Below are 20,670 nucleotides of genomic sequence, written 5' to 3' on the forward strand. Positions count from 1 at the left end.
TTTTGACAGGAACTTCATTGAACCACATAAACACATACCGGTACACTGCACTGATACATTGATACACTGACTGACTAGCTATAGTGGGTCAATGTTCAGTCTGGATAGATCCACAACATGTCTGAAGGTCGGGCGTCCGTGGGGACAGTTCTGGAGGGGAAAAAGGAACGATTTAGCGGATTCAGAGCAATATGGAATAATGATACACAATCAAAATACACACATTCCCCTTGTTAATTGTGTGGTGTCTGTGGAGTGGAGTGAGGCTAATACATACACACCCCCACCCCCACCTCTCTACACACTCACCCATGGTTGCTCCATCTCTCCCATATGGTAAATAAGCTGCAGTATAAATTTTGGAATGGTAAAGACATTGCATGCAGTATGTTGAAAACAGCATTACCTTGCTCATTTCAGATACTTTTAATGCAGTTCCAATCATAATAGATGTTCTGTGAAATGCAAAGGCATATATAAAACTTTTACTACTGCATGTACTCATTACCATGCACCAACCTGCAAGCCCTTGAGGCAAAGTAAGCTCTCACTGCACTGGGCCTCACAATCTCTCCCTGCATGTACATGTACATGTATAGACAGATTGAGGACCATACCAAGCGCTTTAATTTGAGTATAAAAAATCTGCAGTTGAGCATGCGCTTAAAATAAAGATACGTCTATAATCGAGTAAGCGAATAATCCAGTAATAGCAACCATTATTATAGTAACAACTATAATTAATTAGCTGCCCTTCTAAGAGGGCGGCTGATTCATGAGACTAATTAGCACTGTGTTGTCAGTGGTGATGTACCTCTGAGACTCCACTATCTGAGAGCAAGAATACCAGCTCATCAATATCTGTGAAAATTGTATCCATTAAATTGCCATAATTATACCTATATAATCACTATGCACCTTTGGGCCCTAGTGACCATTGGCCCCCATAGACTGGTTTAGAAGTGAGCTTTATCCTCTTACACGGTGAAGCTGTGGATGCAAGCATAATCACATTCAGTATGGACACAACTAACAGTACTTCACCCATAACTGTACCATTGTGGTCAATCTCAAAGTGAAAGCCATTCATCTCAAACAGCGAGAGATTGTCAATGACGACATTCTCGTGTACAGCTGTCAATTCCAGCGGGATTGGGCTGAACGGAAGGAAACAACAGTACATTGTTTTATCAGACTCTTGTTTACAAAGTAGTATATATACTGATACAGAGGAAGTTTATTTAGACAATTGGGACTCTGTAAACAGTGTCAAGAGTAGTACTCGGACAGTGTACATTGTAAATATAAACACTGCATATAATTTTGCTACACCTACACAATACATAGTGCAGCCTTGGGCACAATTCATAGTTCTGGTAGAAAGTTTGTTTGGTAGACAAATTGTCTGCAAATAATTATAATTATGAACATATTAGGAATTAATTTCATTCTCATAATGGCCTGCCTGCCTGCCACTACCCGGATAAGTTACCTGATCAGCTTCTGGTGCTTTATAACCATCTCTCTCTGAAGTCGCTCAAAGTTATACTTCTCATCAGTAGCATGCTAAAGAAAAGATATTATTATGCCTCGGGGCATATAATCATATAATTATGCGATAAAGCTGCATGCAATATTATTGGTGGTACACGTACACATACAATGTAACAATGAATGAATACATTTGCCACTATATTGGTATGCAACAGGGGTCACTGTTCATACACACACTCTCATATACCTGGTCCACAATGAAGAGATCACTCCCGAGTCTGGTGATGATGAAACCAAGGTTGAACTGGGCAAGCAAAAGAATCCATTGATGTGGCATACATAATTCCAGGTGTGTGTGTGTGTGTGTGTGGGTGTGGTGTGTGGTGTGTGTGTGTGTGTGTGTGTGTGTGTGTGTGTGTGTGTGTGTGTGTGTGTGTGTGTGCATGTGTGTGCTAGCCACCACACTGTAGTAACATGTACCTGTCCACATACAATGTACATTGTATATTCATACATGCATACACCATATTAGCCACGAACATTCTTAGTAAAACTTTCCCACAATACAGGCCACAATAAAGAAGCCCCTAAGGCCATATACATTAGGTACCCATGATATTCACATATTCACTGTCCAGTAATATTATAGTTCCAATTGGCCACTGCCGCCACAACACCACTTGTACCCAAACACAATGTGTGGGGGGGGGGTAATAAAATACTTACTTGTCCCAGCACTTTCATCTTCGAAAAATCACTTTTCCTGCATATAGTTTTAACAAATAGAAATGCCATGTACCCAACAAGGTACCTTCCTAACTGTATTAAGGAACCTTCTTAGGAAAGTATTAAAAAAGGGAGAAAGCTAGTATCAGGAGTGTCATGCACTCCTGCTAGTATCAGTAGTGAAATATAACAGGCAAACACGCAAAGTTAGTCTGGCTGTGGTTGGAATCACAATTTTAAGCCAAGTATAAATTATGAACAACAGTGACATGCAGTTTATGTATTTAGTGGTCTATTATTGTACATGCTCTAATTGTCACCTTATCTCTTTCCTCAATTCATTTTCAGCGTCCTTGTTAGAAGATGGCGTGATCTTGGCTCGGAAACACCTCCCACCACCAACACTCTCACCGTCCCTCGATAACTGCGCCGCCTCCAGTCGCTTAGCAACCGCTCGGAGGTCAAAAGATACAGACTGTGTCAATGGTGGTTCGTATTGAGGTGACTTTAAATTATGTGGAGTGATAGTTTTAGCTTTGGATTTGGCAGCAGAATTCCTATTAATTATATTCGTGGGAGGAACTGTTGTACCGGATGAAGTGATTAGATTGAAACTGATAGCGTTTGTTTCAGCTCCTACTGTTTCCTTAACATTACAAGAGTTAATCATAATATTATCTTCGTGGCTTGATCCAACATTAGAAATGGGCTCCACCAAATCATCCACTACTGTAACAGGTGTGTCTATTCTCAAACTGTCAGTTTCAGTTTCGTGAACATCATTAATTCCAGCGGAGCCACTACTCAAAGTGGATATTTCGGAGGGACTTTTTGTTGAATCGGTAATCACATACTCGGTGTCCATAGCAACTGCTGGGTCACGTGTTTCCATCTCTTCTACAAAGATATGTGTTGATAAGATGGGGGACTCCCGGTCACTTAGTGATGAGTTAAGGTCGGGGGTTGGTCGGGTCACACCATAGTCAGATAGTTTGGCCTCTGAATAATTATAAGGGAAAATAAGACAATGCGTGGTGAAAACAAACTGATTTACAACGGATGTACAATACAGAGGAATGTAAGTCATATGACTGTGTACTATAATTATAATGATAGGTAATTTTGGGACAATCACTTTCAGCCAATTTGCAAGGTAGTAATTAGCTGCGCTAACGTTTTGATTGTGGTTGACTGGCTGTGTTATCAGCTCCATGGAGGAATCTACAGGGAAAAGACCAAATAAGTACATTTGAGAAGAGTAATTCAGTTGTCTGTAAATCAGACAAAAGAAACATCAGTCATGCATGCAGGATAATTAGAAGCTGCTGTAGCTGCATGTAGGAAATTGATATAGGAGTCATACTGCAAGAGTTTTACTTTATTATGGGTATTATGGGGGAATGGGACACGTGGGACACAGGCTTTAAAAGTACTGAGCCTTTAAAGGCCAATTAATATTCACTACATACAATATTGCAATTGAGGCTATGTCACAGTTCAAGAAGTTGGGCCAGTCCTGCAGTTGTACGAGCTTTCATTAACGTAGCATGAGCCATAAACTGTTGTCGTGCAGGAGTTCATGCAGTCATAATAAACTCATGAGCAGCTAGTGTACCGTTTGAGTGATCCTCGAGTAGAGGGTGTGTCCTTTGCCGATGATACTGCTGAGTCAGCAGTGTGGGCTGGGCTAGGGGTGTGGTCACTGGTGTCGTACACGCCTTGCATTGGCTCAAACAACTTCTTCAGTGTTACCTACACATTTTACGTCATATATTATTTACAGACTTGATTTTTATTGTGCCTTTCGTCATTACAAACAATATTCACAGCCTTAAGTACAACAGTTGATCCTCCTGTAATTGTAGTCATATTTGTGTGTGTATGTGACAAGTCACATGTACAAATTGGCATACCCCTATTGTACAGAGAACTAATTGCAGTATTGTAAATAGCCCATACAGCAATTTCATTCAATTCTCTATTGTTATAACTGACAACATGCTTGGCATAACTAAATGTCACGAGTTATTGCATGCATACCAAGTACATGTATGTAATATACTCACTTTAATCAACAGCAGGAGAGCCTTCTCTTGATGCAGCATCACCTTACGCTTGTCAGGGGTCACGTTGACATCAACATGCTCTGTGGATGAAGTTGAAACAAAAAATACAAACACATAATTATATAGTGTGAAGCAAAAAAGCAATGTTGTATGGATGTTTGGTAAAGATCATTAGCAGTAAAAGTAATTAATGCTATGTAATAATTGGTAAAGGGTCATTATAAAAAAAAGTTAAAAATAATTTGATACACACACAACTTTGAAGAACATGTACCTCGATCCTCATTTTGTGTGCAAGCAATGATGATCAACGATCAACACAAGCACAAGAGTATGGAGCATGCGTATGAATGCACTAGCTAGCTCTCACCTCTAGGTGTGGCGATGCAGAGCACTATGAACGGGTACTGGTGTCTGTTGTAACAGTGGTACACCTCGTTCACCAGCTTGCTCAACTGAAGGGGGGGGGGGGCAAAGATTTTTAGATTGATGCAGACAACTTCAGTATAATTTTGAGCTGAGTCTTCTGCAAAGAAGCTGTTCTTTTAATTGTTTAACGATAGAGTACTAGCTTACCAATGCATGAGACTCTATATTAGCCTCCTTATAGATCATTACCTTGGAGTAATCGCAGGGTCGGTTATTGAAGAAGAAAAACTGTCGATCTGTAGATCCACGTCCGTAGCCATGGTTACAACGAGACACATATCCACTGAGTCTGCAGACAAAATATATTAGCACTGAAGTGAAGACAAGTGTAATGATCATACCCATCAAACAATAATATAGTTCAGAAATTTGTGAACTAGAGAACATACAAACTGTAAACTGGACAATTGGTTTTTTGTGCATTTAGAATTATAGACTACACAGATGTAATGCTTTAATTGCAGTTTTTCTCACTTGAATAGGTTAGTGTTCTCAATGGACTGAGCAGACTCTCCTTCTGCTGCTAGTACATCGTCATGTGAGCATGGGACAATCTCTACCAGCTGAGAGAACTGATACAGTGTGTGGGCGGAGGGATGCACACAGTACTATAATTATGTGTACCGTACGTATTACTATTGTAACAATGTTTTGCGAGCGAAAAACCTTTGCAAAGGAGCCAAATCAGCAGAAATTTTTAAACTGTTATAAGATCGTGATGTCACACAAGTACCGGTATAATTTATGTGTTTGCTCTTTTATTTTTGCAAAGCCTTTAGCACAAGTTTGCATATGTTTGATGCTCGGAAACATTGTTAAGTATAGTAATCTGTAGAGTTTTAGTACACGTCAATATAAAGCAGAACTCAGTAAATCTTATAATTATAGCAATTAATACCTGTTTGGCTCCGAATACGTCAGTGATGTTGTCTTTGAGGTTAGGATTACCACTGGTAGAGAGGACCACCTGCTTGCCACTGAGGTGCCAGAAGTAAGATTTATAAACAAAAGTAGAACCTTTGTATATAATTATAGATACTATATTTTCATCAGTCTCTCACTATAAAAATATAATATGATTGTACGTAACCTGCTAAAATGTGATCTTGTACATGTATAGGGACACTGCGTGGATGACTGCATGTGCTATTATAGTTATAGTAACGCTATGGTTACGTAACAGATGTACTGTGTACACTAGGTTTGACTTGTAACTATAGCAGCACAAACAAACTGATCACCCTTTCTTGGTGAGGTTGTGGCATGTGATCTTCACTCCTGTGCTCACTACACAATAGCCCTGGAGCAACTGAACCATCTTCACAAAATCCTGTAGAAGATTGAATCTTATATTAGGCTACAGTATCAAGAAACAAACAGTTCAAGTACTCCTAAATGTGGACTGCCTGAAATATGAACATGCGCCTCTTGTACGAGTATGTTTTCCCAAGTCAATAAGAAGTGCAGCACATGCATATCCAGTTATGTAGAAGAAATCTGAACAATTATTAACGATATAATTTATGTAAACAAATATTCAATGGAATCTAAACACACACCGTAAAGATTCAACAAACAGAACAGAAACAACTTTATATGGAAGCTAGCGCTGACTACATGTACAGTGTACGTGCATGTGTATACACTGTATGTACAGCTCGTGCATGTATGTGCAGGCTCACCTTCTTGATATTCCTGATGAACTCTTTTCTACGCACTGGGAGAGAATGGAACAGGTTCTTCAGAGAGACAGTTGTACCAGCCTGTACAAATGAGAGGGAGGGAATCTTATCTGGACCTTGACCATCACAGATCTATAAAACACACTTAGCAAATTTTTAATTAAGCATTTCAAAGCTTTTTGGAAGTTGTTGCATTAAGCTCTGTAGTCAATGTGTATGGTCATTCAAAGGTTGCTATGGAACCACACCTCACTCAGAAAATAGATTCAGTCTCAATGATGCCAATGACAGTTTAGCTATAACATAAACTGCACCTGTCTTGCACAAGGTGTTTTTGACTTGATCTGCCCATGATTGTCATACTCCAACTTTGTGCCCACTTTAGCTGTCACATGACATGTAGTGATGCTCAAATCACTGCAGGAAAATAACAATAAGAAACTATTTGCACAATTAAACGATTTCAACTTAACAAGGGTAGTATTGCACAAGCACGAATATTGCAAAAGGGAAGTTGGGGGGGGGGGGAGCCAGATGCCTTCTAGGAGGGTCTAGAAGCATGTCCCCCAGAACATTTCACTGTTTGAGACGGCATTTAATTTTTTTTTTTTTTAATGGGATAATTTCATGGGTCCACAGTTTTGCATAGTGTTACATGCTGCCTCGGGCGCTCCGTTGTTACATTTTTGTGAACCAAAACAATTTTAATCTCTTTTAATCTCACCATGGAGAACACCCTAGCCCACTGAGAGCCTGACATTGCAATAAATACAAAGGAAGCTTGTACAGAGCTTGTACAAGGCTTGTACCTAAACGAGCTATATAAAGCTTGTACAATATGCTTGTAACTGAGCGAGCTAAAACTTGTACAAGGCTTGTACATAAACAATTAAGTTAAAAGCTTGGTTGAAACTGAGAGTAAACTAAAGGCTCGCAATTGCAGCTTGAACAATGCTTATAATTATAGTAAAACTGAATGTGGTTTTTACAAGCCCGCTTACATGTAGCTCGTATATGTACAAACAGGTGTCTGTAGATAAACACACAACAATGTTGGATACCTCAGTGCACAGAGGGAGCTCAGTGCTTCCCCCCGGAATCCAAATGTTGCAACGCCCATTTCCAGGTCGGAGAAATCGGAGATCTTTGACGTGTGGTGTTTTAGAGCGAGAGCCTGGAAATTGTCATCTGTGACTCCACCTCCATTATCAATCACCTCCACCAGCTCAGAGCCATGCTCCTTTAGCCGAACCTCTGTAGGGAAAGGTACGAAATAAATCACTACTTGGACAAGAACATTACCATTCGTACGTGTACGTTGGCTCGTGAAGGTAATCTATAATTTTAGTGGCACCTTATTGAATGCTTTACCAACTAGTGTGTATGCATACCCAAAGCACGATATTTACACAGTGGTGATGCATGATGCATAATTACGTGACATTATAATAATTATAGTAAACACAGGTTGATACAAAAGGATGAACGAAAAATTTATTCAACGTTTAGCAAATTATTTCATAATACCTATGGTTGTTGCTCCAGCATCCAAACTGTTTTCCACTAGTTCTTTAACTGCCACTGCGAGACTGAGCACCACTTGCCCAGAGCATATCCTATGCACAGTCCCTCTGTCAATAGCTCTCACAGACATTTATATACCATTTCACTGCTGCTTTCTCCTTGGCCTTCACATGGCCAGAGGTAAAGGTTTTTACTCTAAAAAGTGTATTTTGATGTCATTCTAATCATCATCATCTCTTGCACGCAACAATGAATTTGCTAAGGCTTTGTTATGTCATGGGGAGGTGCTCGTGTTGCAAATTAGCTTAGTCAGCGGAGGAGTGAAAATAGAGACAGAGTCGAGTGAGTTCGAGTACGTGTAGTCAGTCAGCAAATTCATGGAGTTCTCGGAGTTCTCAAGATAGTTACGCATTAATTTTTTTACTACATTATTTATTCAGTCTCTCTAGCTAGAATAGTTACATCTATTTATTTATTCTAAGCAAGACCCTGTCGTCAAGGCCTGGCAGCTAGCTATGGATGAGCACCTGTTTAGGTCCTCAGTGGTGGAAGACCAAGAGGCCCAGTCCATACCACAGTCACGACGGCTGGACCCAGTCTTGTGCACTGACAAGACTATTCCTGAATTCGATGAACAAGATTATACGAGTGAGTGACGTACTCCCAGTGTGTGCGTGTGCGTGTGTGCGTGCGTCCGTGCGTGCGTGGGAGAGGTGTGACAAGCACTGCATGTTTATTAACTAGCTATGAATCTCACTGTAAGGCTCCGTCAATATTATGTCCTGTTAATGTTGACAACGTTAGTTTCCAAGGTACAGTAAAATTCATGCCCCCAATAATTATAATAAAGCAAAGGTATGGTGGGTATGGTGGCATTCTTATGCTAATGTTTGCCCTCTAGTGAATCCAGCTCAATGCATGTAATAACCTCACCACCATCACACCATTGTCACCCATATCCTCTTGTACTTCCTAGTACAGTGGTGGTCATGACTACCTCCTACCTGGTGGTGTTACCCAGCACATTATTGAGGTATAGTTGACCTTTAGTGGTCTCTTTACTTGTCTCTAATGCACACTGTTAAATGTTAACTACATTCCACTTTTAACTACAACTGTTCGTAGATTCATCTCCATTAATTTTAGTGCAAATACAAGTTGACAAGTATGTATATGCACGCAGTGAAACCTGTGCTATAGCGGGTCACCCTTGGCCAGACTAACAGTGACTAATAGAAGAGGTGGCCTGCTAACACAAATTGAAACACACACTAAAACAGGACTTGTGTGACCACAATAGACACGTTCACACGGACCACTGTATGAGCTAAGGCTTTGGCTTTGTGACAATTATTGTTCCCAGTTGTTTCATGGATATTTTGGGCTATGAGCCAGCCAAAATAATAAAAGTAGGAAGTTAGCTGAGAGTGGCGGTTAGTGATGTCTCTTTGCTGTGGTGAAAAATGTAGTTATAGAATTCTTATGGAACAGTTTCTGGTGTGCATCTGTTGATCGCTTCACACTTAACCTTTAACCTCTTTCACTTCATAGCATAATCATACACCCAACTAAGTCACCATCTAAACTAAAGTACAGTTTACAAAGGTTGGTTGTCTCATCTGTACAAACCACAACTTTACAGATATTGTGATCACCATTATGGATAACAGAGTATATTCTCCATTATCAATGGTGTCATGCAGCTGCTTATCACCTTAGCTATAATTAACAGCATGCTATCTATTCTCAGTAGAAAACTTCCCACACACCTATACCTGTTTAGTCTCCCTATAGTCTAAAGGGCCCAGAGCTGCCCTCCCACTAGACTGATCATTATATTGATTTGATGACAGACTGAGTTGAGTTGTGAATACAGGCAATATCGTATAAGGACAAGTAATACTGCAGTACATGCAGGCTAAGTACCTCAACACACTGTGTAGCAATGTGCAAGTATCTATAACAGTACATGCATGATAGGAGTTCATTATTTGATGATTGACTAATTGCTCAATTGCTCAGTTTCAGTTTCTAATATCCAATATTCATCTCTCACTCATATGACCGCGTGTGTAGTGGCTGTGAATACAAGTACATGTAGGCAGTAAGGACTGTTGTGTGTGCATCCTCTGCTCAGTGTATGAATAGCACTATAGTCTAGAGTCTGTTGCTATTAAACTCGTGGTCTCATATCCTTTCTAACTGTACCCTCCAGTATACAAGTACATGTAGCTGCTCTCTGAGAAGGGTTGGGGGTGTACTTGTAACTGATGGGCTACCAGTAAGTGGCTGGCCTGTGTTTTCTGTATGGGGGTGTATTGAGTGCAATGGAGCTTATAATACGGACACATTTGTGGAATTAGGTTTTTGTGTGAAGTGGCCTTTGTTTTGAGAGGTTGTTTTGTACACCAACTCTTATTTGGGACGTGAGTGCCTGGCCTTTCTATCATAGTTGACTGTTCTTTCTGCACTACCTACACATGTACTTCCTGCAACCTTGTGTGGCTCTATGGTCAAGAGTAGTACTTCATCTGGCTTCATATTTTACATGTTGAGGAAGTCCTTGAAGGAATAGCCTGGGGAAGTGGGGAAGTGCATCATGTGTGAACATTTCTGCCTACAAAGTGGTAATAAATGTGTGCAGTCTATATGTACTATACTTCAGCTACTGTATGAGTGCAACACTATGAGGAAATGCCCTGTTTCTAAGGTGCCCTTGTACCAGTATTCATGTATGCATTATTCTGATGTTCTTGACAGTGTTCTTAGAGGTGGGTGCTTCCCAGTACTACGTAAACTGATATTTCCTTAGAGCTATCCCATGAGCGTGTGTGGAATGTGCTTATGGGCTGATAGCTGAATACCTTAATTAGCAGCGAGTTTTACTCTTGATTTTAGATTTTATTGTGGATATGAAATAGTCATATTTATGCGTATAGAGACTACTGCTCACTGTAAGTGTTGTGAAACCTGTCCTCTCTTATGACAGGTTATAGGGCTGGCTACCAGTAGAAAGCCACCTGCTAGCTAACACATCATACTCCATTAAAGCCTATTGTGTATCATTTTATAACCTAGTTGGCTGTATTGTAGAGAGTGACCTGCTTATTGGGTGACTACAATGGTCAGGTTTCACACAAGCTACCCCAGACTGTCATAGGAGCAGCTGTTCCATGACATTCAAGCATTCCTGTGAGGGTGTAGTTAGACCTCTGCTGTGTCTAGGGTATTAATGTGCCAAGGAGCATCTAAGTGAGACATTCCTGGCTTTTCTTGTCAATTAGTTACAGTTCTAGCATTGCCTTCCTGACTAATTTATAGGAATTACTTACTTAGGTATATTTGCGAAGATTCATAAGTTGTCTGAAGCCTGAACATCATAACATTGTGCTCTGAATAATTATATCCATACATGTACTTATTTGTGAGCTTGACCAGTGGACTACATATGTGCACATTGTACCTAATAAGAGCTGCACTTGAGTCACTGTTAGTGTAGCAGAATATTTGATTGTAGTCTGGATTCAATCTCTAGCCTAATAACGAACTTTGCAAAAATATAATCACAGAACCTAAACTAGTACTAGTAATTACACACGATCCTTGCCAGAACGCAATAGTTAGATCGCAAAGGGTCAATTTTTCTGCTGATTTGGCTCATTTGCAATGGTTTTTCACCAGCAAAATATTCTAGTAATACGGTATACTCATTACACTACATTGTAACTGTGCAATAGTATTAATCATATCCTCTCCTTCTTTTCTACCATTAGGTCACAGGAACGTGTACGTGACTGTTCATGTTCCGAGGAACAAGCACAAACACCACAAGAACCGCAGAAGGCACAATCGTAATGGTTCTCACGGTCACCATGTCGACCGTAGCCATAGCAATACCGATCATACCGACTATGACAGTACCGTGCAAGGTTCCCACGGCGATCCGCAAAGTTCCCTTGGCAACACGCCGAGTTACCGTGGAGATGTAAGAGACGGCGAGGAACATCCTCTATACTCCCCACAAGAATCAGTTGGCTTTGAGACACACAAGCCACTCCACGGGACAGTCAGCGATGTGACTCATAACTCCACTAGTAGGAGCAGTATTAATGGACGTCCACGTTATCACAAGTCTAATAGTGTGCCCCAGAGAACTGCTGACCTCACCATTCCTAAGATCGTGAGAGGTGAGGGTGACTACATGTATAACAGTACGTATGTGTGTGTCCCGAACTGTACTTAGTTGTTGTTTTTTAAGCCTGTAAAGAACGCTTGTAGCAGCGGACATGTACATACATATACTTCATTACTTGCTACTATAATACTGGGCCTCACTTAGAGCCAAGGCAATTAAGTACACGTAAAGGGAACAGGAGCTTTATATTGACCACTATTGTATTATAATTATCGTGTGATCTTGCGTGACAAATACTTATATGGTTTGGATGTCGCTCAGTTAGATACTGTTTTTGCTTGTTGAATCTCTTTGATAACAAAGGTTTCAGTTCATACCTTTGCATGAGTAATGCAGTCATGTTGTAAATAGCTTAATTATACACTTTACAATTTAACCCCTTTAGATCCAACAACTCCGTGTGACCCGTGTGACCGTGTCAAGTTCATCCTGGGAGCAGCTGATGATGTAGACACCACTGGCTGCCATGACCCCACTGTACACACTGTGTTCACTGAGCTGGAGGAGCTCAAGTATGATGAACATGACCATGGAAAGTAAGTATACCATATACCATAATAAAATTTGGACAGTTACGTATTGTAGAACTTAAGGGAGAAGGTGTAAATGCTTGTGCACTGTAGAAGACCTGAAACACACTCACAATTCAGTGACACTACCTATAACTGTCTGTAGTGGCTTGCTAACACAATGATTGAAATACATGCTCAGTGGAGACGTTGGACCTATTAACCTGGTTGTATTACAGAGGGTGACCTGCTTATACGGTTTCATCTTACACTTGAATCCCCATTGAATGTGTGTACACCTTGCACCAAGAGTTCATTGCTTGTACACATAACTCCCTGATATTACCACATGTTATAACAACCTATAGCTGCATATCACTTGTCAGCTTTCACAGTATATACCCACCACTGAATGTACAGAACACCATCCTAAGAATTAAATCACATCCTTTTGGTGTCCTACTAAATACACTTTGACACCTCACTGTTAAAACAGAATTGTACATGTATAGTCAACTAGCTATCAGATGAGGTCCGACACGAGTACCTCGATCAGGCTAAAATTGATTGAGTTAATTTAACAATGACTTTACTGTTGAATTTTGCACATGACCAAGCCTAATCGAGGTACTCATGTCGGGCCACTAGGATCATGCACGATCGTGACTGTTACACACATATTTACGACATGCCCGCCCATTGCCCTACAGAATGGAGTGGAAAGAGACGGCTCGTTGGGTCAAGTTTGAGGAGGACGTGGAGGAGGGGGGCAACAAGTGGAGCAAGCCTCACGTGGCCACTCTCTCACTGCACAGTCTGTTTGAGTTGAGGAGCTGTCTTCTCAAGGGAACAGTGATTCTTGACATGAAGGCTGACAATCTAGCACAAATATCAGGTCTGTGACAAAATAATGATGAGAGCTTGAGTACTATACCTTCATGTACCGTATAGAGGGGTAATTTTCGTGGGACAAAATATTCGTGGTTTTCGTGGTTGAAGGTCTGACCATGAATATTTTACCCACGAATGAAGCGACCTTGCCTACCTGCAGTGCAAGCAGCAACCACGAAAATAATATCCACGAAATGACTAACCACAAATATATTGTCCCCCGAAAATTACCCGCTATACGGTATACATGTACATCTAACGACTATCCCTCCCCTGCCCCCTCACAGATTATGTACTGGATAACCTGGTGAGTACTGGTCAGCTAGAGGAGGAGAACAGAGACAGAGTCAGGTCTGCACTGCTGCAGAGACACAAGCATCTCAATTCACGTAAAGAGTCTGATAACAAGATCCTCGACAGTATCAGGTGTGTTGTTACTACATGTATAGTGAAACCTGTCTATATAGAGGTCACCCTTGAGGCTGACCAATGACCTAAAAAGGTCGCCAGCTAATACACTGGTTAAAACACCATGCTACATGTACGTGTATGGAGACATTAACCTGGCTGTATTATAGAGGATGCCGTGCTTATAGGATGACCACTATACACAGGTTTCACACCGTTACAGTAGAGTGTTTTTGTGAGTACATAGCTTCAGACTCAAACAAACAAGCTGCAGTTTAGATCTCTACATGTACACGATAATTATAGTGTATGGTCTGCTCTTATCGTTCTGTCCCTTCTCAGATCACTAGGCGACATGGGTCGTCTCAACTCAGCGCGACAGAATGACTTATCTGACCAGACTAGCAATCATAGCCGGTTTGGAAACTTCACTAAGTCAGCGTCCAGCATTGCCGGCCTGCCTGGCCATGGGAGCAGGGGAGGATCGAGACGAGGCTCCACACAGGTGTGTGATGTGTGAGGGTGGTGTGGGTGTGTGGGGTGAAGGCTGGTTGAGTGAGTGCATGTTCATGTTCATTTATCAAACTACATGTGATGTCTACTTTAATGCATACATGTGCATCTGAATTTGATAACGTAAAATTGTGCATGTTATTTTAGTTTCTTTTTGATCACAGCCCCCCCAAGCATAGAGCTTTCTTTCTGTTTGTTGGTCTCAATTAACATGTATGTTTTAATTTGGCTATGTACAATGTAGGTGCCAGGTGTGTCCCTGGTTGAAGGGGGCGCTGAGGGGAGTGGTGGCAGCAGTCTGACCAGACTAGAGGAGGGACAGAATGACTCAGAACAAGACCTCATCCACCTCTCCAAGGTGAGGAGGGGAAATGATGACAGTGTATGTGTGTGGAGGGCACAGTGTACATGTGCCATACATGCATGTACCATCAGGAGTGCATGAAGTGTACTCCTGGTACCGCACGCCTGTATTATCACTAATCACATTGTTGACCCTTTGCCAAACGCATACAACCATCCAATAATTATGTACATGTAGATGTGCAGTACATGTAACAAACTTTATCCCCCCCCCCTCCACACACACACACACACACACACACACACACACACACCTGTAGACGTCTGCCAACTTCATGAAGAAGATACCTCCAGGCTCAGAGGCGTCCAACGTTTTAGTGGGAGAAGTGGACTTCCTGTCACACTCCATCATCGGGTTTGTCCGTCTCTCTGAGGGGCGTGTCCTAGGGGACCTGACAGAGGTGCCCATCCCCACCCGATTCCTATTCATCCTCCTGGGTCCCACTGGTAACCAGGAGCGCTATCACGAGATAGGGAGGTCCATTGCTACACTCATGAGTGATGAGGTACATGTACAAACTACCTACACTGTACATGTACAGCGTGTTACGTACACCTAGTCCATTGGTGTGCCCAACATTTTCAAAGTAATGGCTATTTTCGATCCTCGATCTCAAAAGATTTGTACATGTAAGAGGTGGTTTTCGTTTTGTCTAATTTGTCTGGAGGTGGTTACGATAGTATCGACCACCACCCACCAGTGGCCAGTGTGGGTACATTCCCACCCACCAGTGGCCAGTGTGGGCACATTCCTGTGATGTACATGTGCAGGTAGATAATGCATGTACAGTGTACCATAATGGGTATACAGAAGCACTATCTTTAAACTGACTGAGACCGTCCTCCTAGTCACAGTCGGTCACGCAACAGTGCCAGAGTGAGCCTCCACAATGTACACCATCACATGCACTATCACTGTGTGTGGGACACTGAGTGGTTGGCACATGTTCCAGTACTGTTATAATTATAACGTGTACATTAAACGATTACAGCACACGCATACACACCCGATGCTCTTCAAAGAAAACTTAGTTTGCATCCTACATGTATACAAGCAAATAACAGTTACATGTAACCCAGGTACATGTACATGACGTTGCATAATTATTAAGAGCATGTTGGTAGATTGTAAACATTTTTTTCGGGCTAGTTCCATAAAATTATACAGAGCACTGGATTGTGCTAGTCTCAGAGCTTTTATGATGGACACAATGTACCGATCCTACTGTGTATTATTTGTTCTTTGTTACCTTAGCTCTAGGCTTGTGCACACGACTTACATGTACCTTTGAACAGTGCTTCGTTCTCAACCTTACCAACCCCCCCGCCCCCCATAGGTGTTCCATGAGGTAGCTTACCGTGCTCGTAACAAAGGTGACCTTTTAGCGGGTATCGATGAGTTCCTGGACAAAGTAACAGTGCTACCCCCAGGGGAATGGGACCCTCAGATCCGACTGGAACCTCCGTCCAAAATCCCATCACAGGGCATCCGAAAACAGAGCAATGATCCTCGTAAGAAGAGCGTGATCTCCACGAAGGGAGAGGAGGAGAGAACACCACCAGTACGGTGGAGCAAGAGGTACTGTGCCTCTAGGCTAGAGCAGTAGTGGTGGGGCTTATGTGCTAGAGCAGTGGGGGCTTATGTGTGTGTGTGTGTGAAAACTAATGACTGATGTTCAGAGAGAAAGAGTCTTATGTACAATGTATATACCTTTGAATTGTGCTTCGTTTTAAGTTTATCCTCCCCCCACACACAGACCATTCCGAGGTTGTGTGAATGACTTGCTTCGTTGCTACTCGCTCTATCGCAGTGACCTCAGTGATGCCCTCAGTCTGCAGTTCCTCTCCTCTCTGTTCCTCATCTATTTTGCCAACATTACCCTCGCCTTTGTGTTTGGTGCTTTCTTCTCCGACATGACTCAAGGGGCAATGGTGAGTCAGAGTGTACATGAGCTTCAACTTGCACGATTGCAATCACTCTATAATACAGCCATATATGAATAGATCCCAAAAGCCTTGATAGCTATAATACAGCCATATATGAATAGATCCCAAAAGCCTTGATAGCTTGTGTTTCAACGTGTGTCAATAGCAATAATCTTGTCCCACCAACTTACATGTATAATCGTAAAATAGATACTTGCACTACCCAAAGCCATAAAGCACGCACACACGCACACAGGGGGTGACAGAGATGATTCTGGCTGTCTCCTTTGGAAATTTCTTCTTCTCCATATTCTCCGGCCAACCTCTTGTCATCCTTGGAGCTACTGGTCCGTCCATCATCTTCGAGAGACTCATCTTCACGTTTTGCACCACTCCGGGCATCAACATACCGTTTCTAGAGTTTCGATTCTGGATTGGTCTATGGACAGCGCTCTTTATTTTCATTCTAGTTGGCCTGAACTCGAGCGCTATTGTGAAACTTGTCACACGGTTTACGGGCGAGATTTTCTCGGCTTTGATTTCGTTTGTGTTCATTTGGGAAGCATTAGGTGCTCTGTGGAAGATACATTTGGACTACCCGTACAATCAATGGATTTTGAGACCTGGAATGAGGAGACAATGCGATTGCTATGAATTTCCCGATTTAGACGGTTTGCAAAACTCGGATTTGTCGAATGCATCGCGTCTAGGGTCTTATTGGGACGTGCGGGAGAGTGATTGCTCAGCTGGTCAGCTTCGGAGCTTTGTTGGTAGCGATTGTCCTGGTGATTTGTTCTCGAGCCATGACGTGTTCCTGATGTCTGTTATCCTGTTTTTCGGCACTTTTATTCTTTGTTTCTATCTCAAGAAGTTTCGAAGGAGCAAAATCTTCAAAACCATTGTAAGTGTATCGTGTACATTGGTACAATGTGTTTAACTATAGGTTTCCTGCTAGCCTTGTACACTAACACTACAGTAGTGCAGTCAAGACTCGTGTGTATACATACAGATATATCCAGTCCATAAGTGTACATGTACATGTATAATTATGTGTACGTATAAGACCCTATGACATCATATTATGGTTGCCAGGCAGAAATGGTACAGTACACTGTAAGTAGATATGTATGTGTTCACTTACATGTACATGATCAAGTTGCCAGTTTGTGTATTCATACCCCCCCCACACACACCACACACACACACACACACACACACACACAGATCCGGCGTGTTGTGAGTGACTTTGGAGTGTTTATTGCCGTGTGTGTGTGGGTGGGTATAGACGTCCTTGCAGATGTGGACACGCCCAAACTGGAGGTTCCTAACGTCTTCACAGAAAACTTCTATACCAGCCCCAACAGAACTTACCTATTCATAGCCCCACTAGGTATGTGTGTATTCTTAGAAGAAGTATTGCTATGGCCTCTGTGGTGAGTGTGTGTGTAGTCAGTGAAATCTAACTGATGTTCAAGTTACATACTGACAGTAATCTAGGATCGACTTACATGCACATAGAAAAATTGTCTTTGAATTCATATTTCTTTTATGCATGCGATATATCCATACTAATTATGGTGATGTGTGCAAACTGTAACTGCACATGGTAGTGTCGATTGTGGCTTTAAAATCATCTGCCTTTATAACGTGTGTTTTTACAGTACAGTACAGTACATGTAACTTTATTTGAGGTTAAAACTATCTCTTGTGCAGGCAATGGTTTCCCAGCGTGGGGTGTGGGTGCCGCCCTCCTACCAGCACTGCTCGCCACTGTACTCTTCTTTGTAGAGCAGCACATCACTGAGGCCATTGTCAACAAGAAGGGCAACAAACTGAAGGTGCGTGGTGTGTATATCAAGTGCTCATTGTGTTAGTTATTTTGGAAATCACAATTGTACGAATCATAATTCAAATGCATATACACTGCTGGTTTCTATTCACGATTAACGTAGAGTACTTGTGCATGCACATGTGGTGTGTCATTTAGCTGGGTGTTTTAATGGTCTTAAAAGTGTAACACACTGTACAATGTGTATGTCAGGGTTATAAACAAGTTTGCTTCAGTTTTACAATGTATTCTGAGGTGAAGTCATTGCAGGACAGACTGTGAATTGTCTGCACTACTAGACTAAGTGCATGCATACATACGTGTAGGTTGTGTCTTGAAACCTAATGGAATGGTGACTAATAAGATGCCCTTCAGTGGTTGAATAGTAGTCGCATGTACAAAATGTACGTGACTCACAATGAAAGTTGCATGATTTTCAGATTCACAAGTGGGAATAATGTGCATACATTGTAACAGTTACTGAAAATGTAGCGTGGATTGATATATCTAAAGCAACTTGTTTGTAACCCTGCAAGGACTTTCACTTCTAATCCCTCACCCTTCTCTCTCTCTCTCTACTCCTACAGAAGGGACCTGGTTACCATGTGGACATGTTCATTGTGGGTTTGATGATCTTTTTCCACTCTGTGATGGGTCTGCCGTGGGTAGTGGGGTCAACCATCCTCTCAGTCTCACACGTCCAATCGCTGCATCGCTACGGATCATCGGATAACCCGGGAGAGGCACCAAACTTCCTTGGAGTCAGGTGTGTACATCAACTACATGTTCATGGCATGCCCATCTTAAAGATTACTTTCTACTCAAAATCCGATTTCATGAACCTACATGTACACGTACATACATTGTACAAGTACAATACTGACCTTTGTATCCAATTTCGTAAGAATTTCATGCAGACAATAAATATTTCCCAAAAATATCTGTACTGCATGTACACACATTTTACTGTGCGGACTTTACCCTCTACAGAGAGCAACGTGTGACTCTGTTTGTGATGTCGATCCTTGTGGGGCTCTCTGTGATGCTGTACAGTGTGACCAGTTTCATACCTCTACCCGTACTCTATGGACTCCTCTTTTATCTAGGCGTGGCTTCGCTGTACAACGTCCAATTTGTGCATCGATTCAAACTACTTTTTATTCCAAACAAGTACAAACCGGACTATGCTTATCTCCGTCAAGTGCCCAACGTGCGAATACACATCTACACAATCATTCAAGTTGTCCTCTTAGTGCTGCTCTGTGCTGTGCAAGCTCAACCATCACTTAGGGTGGCTTTTCCCATCATTGTGATCGGTCTTATGATCATTCGTTGGCTGCTCGGATTTTGTTTCACTCGAAAAGACCTCAAAGTTTTAGACGATCCGTTGCCAGAGAAACTCTACTGTAAAAGATGCAAAGTACACGTCAAGAAAAGCTCTGAAAAGATTTTGGAAGAAGGGACATGTAGCACCAATTCCGACGAGATTGATGGCTTTGGAAACATTGTAACTGAAGAACCGCCTGCTATCGATCAAAACATATCCCCAGATCATGCTCAGCAACGTAAAGAACGTCGTTCAGCCTCTGCATTTAACATCACCCAAGAAGTTGATAAGTGTGAAATTTGGAGAACCATGGTTAAGGATTTGGACACGCCTTATTCAAGTCCCAGAATAACGGCAGAATACAGTGGAACACGTCCCTCTATTACTGTGACTAATCCGGAGAGAGTCCAACAAGCCGCCACTTACCAAGACGATTATTCACCACAGGGGAACAACCCTTTGGAACGATTGGGGGATTCCCCTTTTGAAGGAGCGGAGCCGGAGGTGTTCACTGAGGCTACGATGTCACGAGAACAAGACCAGAAAACTAAATCTAAGGCCTGTAGAAAACTGTTTACAAGCACTGCTGTCTGAAATCATTATCTATTTATTTATTGTTGCATTACTATAATTATATTATTATTACCTCAGTATATATAATTTAATTAATATTATTGTGCTTTGGGAGATAATTGTAATTACCGTATAGCGCGAAATTTTCGAGGCACTTATATTTCGTGGATTGGCCTCTAAAAGCCATTTCGTTGCACAATGTTCGCGGAATGACTG

The 20,670-nt window shown here is 41.7% G+C and overlaps 2 protein-coding genes across 5 annotated transcripts; one reads left to right on the plus strand and one right to left on the minus strand.

Annotated features, from left to right (window-relative positions):
- Positions 1-12: 12 nt before the first annotated feature.
- LOC135336901 (mismatch repair endonuclease PMS2-like) lies at positions 13-8,193 on the minus strand. 4 transcript variants are annotated; one of them, XM_064532772.1, is made up of 23 exons: positions 7,925-8,193; positions 7,459-7,651; positions 6,712-6,814; positions 6,398-6,478; positions 5,957-6,045; positions 5,614-5,692; positions 5,190-5,287; positions 4,905-5,004; positions 4,657-4,741; positions 4,287-4,366; positions 3,836-3,972; positions 3,395-3,441; positions 2,541-3,219; positions 2,221-2,257; positions 1,742-1,798; positions 1,493-1,566; positions 1,057-1,157; positions 919-990; positions 815-861; positions 520-575; positions 407-455; positions 310-345; positions 13-150 (listed from the first exon to the last, which is right to left on the minus strand). In XM_064532772.1, the coding sequence occupies exons 1-23, from the start codon at positions 8,049-8,051 to the stop codon at positions 79-81; spliced, it is 2,499 nt and encodes an 832-aa protein (XP_064388842.1). In that variant the 5' UTR covers positions 8,052-8,193; the 3' UTR covers positions 13-78. The 4 variants fall into 4 exon arrangements, 2 of the variants coding, with proteins under 2 accessions (XP_064388842.1, XP_064388843.1); XM_064532773.1 differs by lacking the exons at positions 13-150; positions 310-345; positions 407-455; ... (1 more) ...; positions 815-861; positions 919-990 and adding an exon at positions 1,337-1,405 and having other exon boundaries at positions 1,051-1,157; XR_010394974.1 differs by lacking the exons at positions 13-150; positions 310-345; positions 407-455; ... (1 more) ...; positions 815-861; positions 2,221-2,257 and having other exon boundaries at positions 953-990.
- Positions 8,194-8,232: 39 nt separating this feature from the next.
- Positions 8,233-20,565, plus strand: LOC135336900 (electrogenic sodium bicarbonate cotransporter 1-like). Its single transcript, XM_064532771.1, has 15 exons — positions 8,233-8,569; positions 11,695-12,108; positions 12,502-12,652; positions 13,336-13,520; positions 13,804-13,942; positions 14,267-14,429; positions 14,682-14,795; positions 15,061-15,306; positions 16,138-16,379; positions 16,558-16,732; positions 16,983-17,627; positions 17,951-18,116; positions 18,440-18,564; positions 19,142-19,320; positions 19,545-20,565. Exons 1-15 carry the CDS (start codon positions 8,437-8,439, stop codon positions 20,473-20,475), a joined length of 4,008 nt encoding a protein of 1,335 aa, XP_064388841.1. The 5' UTR covers positions 8,233-8,436; the 3' UTR covers positions 20,476-20,565.
- The last annotated feature ends 105 nt before the right edge of the window (positions 20,566-20,670 follow it).

Source organism: Halichondria panicea, chromosome 6, assembly GCF_963675165.1.
Source record: "Halichondria panicea chromosome 6, odHalPani1.1, whole genome shotgun sequence".
Lineage (NCBI taxonomy): Eukaryota > Metazoa > Porifera > Demospongiae > Suberitida > Halichondriidae > Halichondria > Halichondria panicea.

What these genes read in the sequence shown, in the direction of transcription:
- LOC135336901 (XM_064532772.1), bottom strand. Translation starts at nt 8,051, where the DNA reads ATGTCTGTGAGAGCTATTGACAGAGGGACTGTGCATAGGATATGCTCT. An exon ending in TCATCAGGAATATCAAGAAG is followed by an intron (nt 6,046 to 6,397) that starts GTGAGCCTGCAC and finishes AATCTTCTACAG; the next exon opens with GATTTTGTGAAGATGGTTCA. An exon ending in GACCCTGCGATTACTCCAAG is followed by an intron (nt 4,742 to 4,904) that starts GTAATGATCTAT and finishes CCCCCCCTTCAG; the next exon opens with TTGAGCAAGCTGGTGAACGA.
- LOC135336900 (XM_064532771.1), top strand. Translation starts at nt 8,437, where the DNA reads ATGGATGAGCACCTGTTTAGGTCCTCAGTGGTGGAAGACCAAGAGGCC. An exon ending in ACCTCATCCACCTCTCCAAG is followed by an intron (nt 14,796 to 15,060) that starts GTGAGGAGGGGA and finishes ACACACCTGTAG; the next exon opens with ACGTCTGCCAACTTCATGAA. An exon ending in AGAAGGGCAACAAACTGAAG is followed by an intron (nt 18,565 to 19,141) that starts GTGCGTGGTGTG and finishes CTACTCCTACAG; the next exon opens with AAGGGACCTGGTTACCATGT.